General features: G+C 32.1%; 1 protein-coding gene across 1 annotated transcript in view; it reads left to right on the top strand.

Annotated features, from left to right (window-relative positions):
- The window catches only part of LOC145243906 (voltage-dependent calcium channel subunit alpha-2/delta-3-like), a 1,923,318-nt gene that overhangs the window by 1,713,642 nt on the left and 203,549 nt on the right, over positions 1-6,127 (top strand). The window contains exons 7-8 of the mRNA XM_080107017.1: positions 1,245-1,308; positions 3,339-3,489. Of these exons, the coding sequence (XP_079963143.1) occupies positions 1,245-1,308; positions 3,339-3,489 (215 nt within the window). The remainder of the gene's footprint in view (positions 1-1,244; positions 1,309-3,338; positions 3,490-6,127) is intronic.

Raw genomic sequence — 6,127 nt, 5'->3', positions numbered from 1 at the left:
GTATCATTCTAAAACTATACTAACCTGCTAAAGTTAAATGTAATGTGAGGAGATATCTTGCTGCTCAATTCCCTACAATTCCCTATAATATACAATTCTAAATTGTAGCCCCTTACATTCCTAGTGGCAATATGTCTTTTTTGGGGTAAAAAAAGAGTTTTAAAAAGTGCAGTATAGTCAGGAAAGCAGGAAACAGGGAAACAATTCCAAAGTCTAGCAGTTTAAGAAACAAATTATTAGAGTAGAAGGCTTTCTTGTATCTAGGGACTTCAACAGTAAAGGAGTGGGACTTTGCTGCTTGTCGGGTTAGTCAGGAATATATATGTCGAGGGGGGCACAAGTGATAGGAGTTCATCAGAGCACATTCCACTAAAGGATTTGTAAAATAGGCACACATGAAACATTGCAGCAATGAGATAGGGATTGGGGCATTCCCAATAGTTTGGGTTCTATTAGATTTGAGACTCATTTTTAAACTATCTCTAAACGTAAAAGACTAGTGGCAGGTTAAATAGAAAAACAGAAGAACAAAGTGTTGAAAAGAAGTCAGCGATAGAAGAATAAAGAAAAAAATGTGAAAAACTAGGGTAATGTATTGAGAGTATATTTTGAATATTCTTGGTCATTTTTTGCCTATTGTTTATTCTGAGTCACTAATAATTTTGCATTATTACATTGGCTGATGAAGCAGTGAGTTTTGTATTGCTTTAGTTTAATGCAGAGACAAGAAGGATGGCATAATGACTGAAAATATTAAAACTTACACAACCAACCATGGAAGTAACCATTAGATTTTTATATAAATTATTTATTCAATTTGTTGTTGTGGACTTTATTGTATTCAACCACAAACGCAATTCATGTTCAAAGAATTTAAGCTATTTTATCAAACTTCTGTAGTGGAGCATATGACGATCATGCCATACCATGCAAGAAGCAATGGTTAGTCAAAAAGGTTCATGGATACATTCAAAAAAGCATTTAAGATAACAAGGCGTATACCTATGCAAATCCCATTCAAGATTACTCGTTAATATTTAAAAACTTAGTAATACATAAAGGAACTACATTATTTAGGAGAGCTGAAGAAACGTAGTTATATTATTGGTTACGGATTATGAAGGTTTTCTGCAACTAAAGAATTTTGATTTTCATACATAAATGCTTCATGTTTTCTGATGCTACACAACTATTTCTGATTGTCTTGTATGATTTTTCAAGAAAGTTTTCTTTTCTCAAACCAGGAATAAAATGGCCATTAAACAATGATGATCGGATTGACTTATATGATTGTCGCCTCCAAGGATGGTAAGTTCGCTTTTCACTTCACTACTTTCTTCTATCTTTCTATATGTAAAGCAAAGACGTACATGTGTATGTCGGCCCATACATCTATTGTCGATCAATATCAATGACATATTTGTAATTGTTAGGGTAACACCCCTACAGATTCTGACGATAGACTATCGCTGATGTCATTTCCGGTAAGCAGGTTCTGCTTTACAGTCAGTCTGGACCCAAGCCTCAGAGGGAGAGAGTCGTAACATTACTTGTCCTTCAGTTGAAAGGAGTTCGCACTGAACTAACATACTTGTCTGTATTTCTGTTAAAATTTTATTCATTTCACTGTTTCTGGGTCTTCTAGTTATTCCTTTCAGCATTTACACCACAACAGTAATCAGCAGTTCTTGCTTAGATTTTAGTGTGGTTTTAAATAATTCTTTTGAAGTATTATAATAATTTCTATGTTAATAAAATTATGTGATTATTTCTCAAGTGTCTGCATGTGACCTAGCCATACTGATGAATAGTGAAAAGACAAAGCAGCTGTTTATGAATGATTATCTCATGAATATATTATTTTTTTTAAAGATTATCCTGGCTATTCAGAATGAAATATCGAGTTTGTATGACAAAAAGAATCAATTTCAATATGTGAGAATTAGCTTTTCTATATGACTCTCTCACACACATAATACAGATATATACGTATAAATTTATATAAATGCACTGCAATTTGCCATTAGACTAATCTGAGGTGCAGAATTCTATTGTCTCCTGAGACAGATAGATGACAACATATATATATATATATATATATATATATATATATATATATATATATATATATATATATATATATATATACAATAAAAATGTTGATATTGAAAATATTCAAATTTTCAAAATCCTTTATAAACCTGTAAGAAAGGTATACAAAATTTTAAATATTAAACAAGGAATACAAATAAACAAGAAAAACCCTTATTCCATGGAGATTCGAAGAGAGCAATTCTTCTCATCAGAGGAAAGAGATTTGCAAAATATACAGTAAATTTTGCAGGTTAATGCGTCACAGGAAACAAGCAATATGAACTTTTTTATATTTGCATAAAAAAGTCATTTAACAGTTTTTAGACAGTTTGTCGAGATTCAAAGAGATTAGGAAAAACAATATATATATATATATATATATATATATATATATATATATAAATGTGTATATATATTGGCAGTAGGTCATTTTTATAAATAATTCGCCCCAACCCTCCTGCACCCACCTTTATAACCGATTAAAACAAAAATTATAAATACACCAAGTCTCAAAAGGAAAAAGAAAACAACAACAATTGCTCCTGACGACAATCAGATGCTCGATAGAAAGCGCTTAAGAAAAATATGGCCGACCTACAACTTCTGGGCGCCATTCTGCATAAACGCCTGCCGAAATTAAAGTGAGCGCTCGGCAAATAGAAAAGATATCCAACAAGATCGGAAAAAGGAATAACTCTCTCGTGTTCAATCAAACGTGTCTAAATATATAAATCAAACTCTCCAACTGTTTTTCTAAGGAACATATATTTGTCTCTGATGAGTTGTTTGGTTAATTTCCACTATTCAACGAAACACTTGGCTTTGCAGGCTAGCGTTCTTCAATTCAGCTCATCAGGAATTAACTTTTAAATGGAAATGAACGTAGTTACTTATGACGCAATGTAGATGTGCTTGACATAATTAAACAGCAATAAAAGTATTCAAACAAACAGGAAGTTTGTGAATGATGCACGCAGCTAATTCACGATCTTATTCTCAATTCACAAATAGTGCTCAACTTTAATTTTACTTGTAGGAGCTTTATAACTATAATATTTTTTTCAATGAATATTAATAACTTTTTTTTTACCTACAATTATTAGTGTTTTTTTGCTTATGCAATTATCAGTGCAGGAAGTGATCATTTCCGCTGGTCGCAGGTTTAGAAGCAAACATTTAGAGAGAGAGAGACGCTTTAATTTTATTTTATCATATTTTCTAATTTTAATTTTTTTTCATTTTAGGTACATTCAAGGAGCAGCTGCCCCAAAGAATGTGATCATTCTATTGGATTCCAGTGGCAGTATGACAGGGTCACGTATGATCATAGCACAAAGTACAGTAAATAAGATTTTGGATACCCTCACTGTCAACGACTACTTTAATATCATTCAGGTTAGAAAACAATATTCATTGCGAACCTACAATCACATTGCCATGAAAATTTGCGTTTCTTTAAATAAAGCACTTTTGACAAAAGGGAAGAGACAGGACGTTCTTCCTGTGATTTGATATGTAATAATTTGCATATGAATGAATTAACTGCATTTTGTTTTATTTTTCATTTTTAAGTCTTTGTCAAAACTTCAAAACCGTTACGGCCATTTTTCCTTGTTCGCTCATAACTCCTAACATAGCATGTTTTTCAAACCGAATAAACATCTTACATTAAATAAAAACGCTAAAAACTTATCCAGCTGGATAGAAAAGTAACTTATCTTGCCTTTGATAACATTTATTTGATATATTTGTTTTTTGACAACTTTTTCGTATCTCTGTGGATTGTAAAATAAGACTGATTTGGAGAGGTCATGGGGTCAAGTGTTTGGCACCAAAGAGAACACACACGTCAAAATTTACGAAATCATGCGGATACTGTCAATTTAATTTTTGGTCCCCCAACAAAAGGAGGGTGGACCTGTAAATTCACTCTTGTCCGTTCATCCCTTCGCACTTTTCTCAATAATTACGCCTTGGAATTTTTTGAAATTTTATACAAACATTAAACATGATATGAGTAAAAAAGTAACAGGGCGGATGTTCCAGAGAAAACTCCGCTTGCCCCCTTAGGGGTGCCTTTCGGGTTAAAATGGCTAAAATTGACATTTTTGTGCATATTAAAAAAAAATTGAAGCCTTGGATTTTTATAAAACTTTCTAAAAAGTTGTAACTGATTTCAATATAATTTCGTTTGTCTATACTTCATGATACTCTTGGGTGTGTTCCAGGGGCTCTCTTTTAGGGCTAATAAAAACACTCCATTTTTTTAGATATTTTACCATATTTGTCCAAACTTTTCTGTGTATGTCTATTTAGCAGTTTTGTATGGTGATGAACTCAAATTTAAATATGTGAAGGCCTTGGGGACTTTTAGGGCTAAATGGGTGGGGGGGGGGGGGCAAATGCTGAACTTAGTCATTTTTTTATGCCTCGTTCACTGTGCACTCACGGGAGATCAGACATGCTTCACTTGTTCTTAATATATCTTACGGTTCTCCTGTACTTTTTGTCTCCCTGTTTCTACTTTCATTTTTTTCTCACTCACATGCCCCTATTCCGAATTTGTAGCAGTGGGCCGTCATTAGTGGACTTCACCAGAAATAGCTATGGAACAAAATGCCTTATTATTTAAATAGTTCAAGTTTTGATACCCATTTGCCAAGATTAAGAAACTTCCTACATTGTAGAATATCACAAGGAACATTTGTATAGTTGGAAAAAATGCTCCTTTATCAATTCTTGCACTAATGCTGCAGATTTTTTGTTGTAGCCCTGTAATATATTGAACAAAAAAAAATAAATACACCAAATAAAGTGTGGGTATACGTCAATCCGACTGCCAAGTATGCATGACTTGTACATAACATGTGTGCTAATGCCGAGAGACATATTTTCTCTGTCTTTATAATAAGTGCAAGAGTTCATTATTATCCGTAGGGTGGACACACCACAACAGTTTTTCTGTAAGAGATGCCACAAAGATATGTTCATAAAAATAAATTGCTCATTCTTATCAGCCTTCATTTTCAAGAGAAAAAAAAATAATTAACCGATAACTATGAATTTTGAAATATAACTGGTAAACGTAAGAATAGCAATGTGGCTATATTTAGTTTAATTTGATTTCATACAAAAGCAATAAAAGGAGTCTGAAAGCACTTTCTGAATATTCATCTAATTTTGAATATTTCTGAATATTCATCTAATTTTGAATATTTCTGAATATTCATCTAATTTTGAATATTTTTGAATATTCATCTAATTTTGAATATTTGTGAAATTTTAGCAATAGCTATTAGACATGATTATTAAAATATTCCGCAAATTCCAGTTTCTTTGGAGGTAAAAGGATTCAAGGGAGGTAATATGCATAAAACATCCCATTTGAGATATACATTAAATTTGATAAGTTTGTTATTTGAATCAAATTAGGCAAGATTTCCTGAACTTTTATTTCTTCTTAAGATTCCTTTTAGCTTAAGTCTGAAGTTTTAGACAATTTCTAGAATCAAATGTTGATCAAAATTAGAATCAGGATTCTAAACGTAAGGTTTCATAGCATTATATCTTGATTGTAATCTAAATTTTGGAGATGAAGATTAGTTATTCATATTATTTGGATTCATCAGACTACTGTTCTTATCTTGAGTGTAATTTCCGCAACGGCTTGTCGAACTCAGGAATGTTTCTGATGAAGTTGGAAATTTGGACGGAATTTTGAACGGGACTCTTTATTTCACGGGAGTAACATGCTCTTGCTCCATTAGCTAAGACTGGGTAGAGGTCCTAATCATACTCAAGATGAGAACAGTAGTTTGATGAATCCAAATAATACGGATTGATTGTAATCTTCATAAAATGATATAAAATTGGTGCAAAAAACTGTTCAGGAAATAATATTACTAAAAACAGATCTGCTTTAACTGTTTATTTGAAATTTGTTTAGCAAAATATAACATGATTAGTCTAAACTTCCACATGAAATTTTACGAATTCAAGACTGGATAATTATTGTTCATTTCTTTTCTTACAT

This window comes from Euprymna scolopes, chromosome 22, assembly GCF_053919585.1.
Source record: "Euprymna scolopes isolate OS-2025 chromosome 22, ASM5391958v1, whole genome shotgun sequence".
NCBI classification, from domain to species: domain Eukaryota; kingdom Metazoa; phylum Mollusca; class Cephalopoda; order Sepiida; family Sepiolidae; genus Euprymna; species Euprymna scolopes.
The sequence above is the reverse complement of the archived record's forward strand: the minus strand, read 5'-3'. Positions and strand labels throughout refer to the sequence as shown.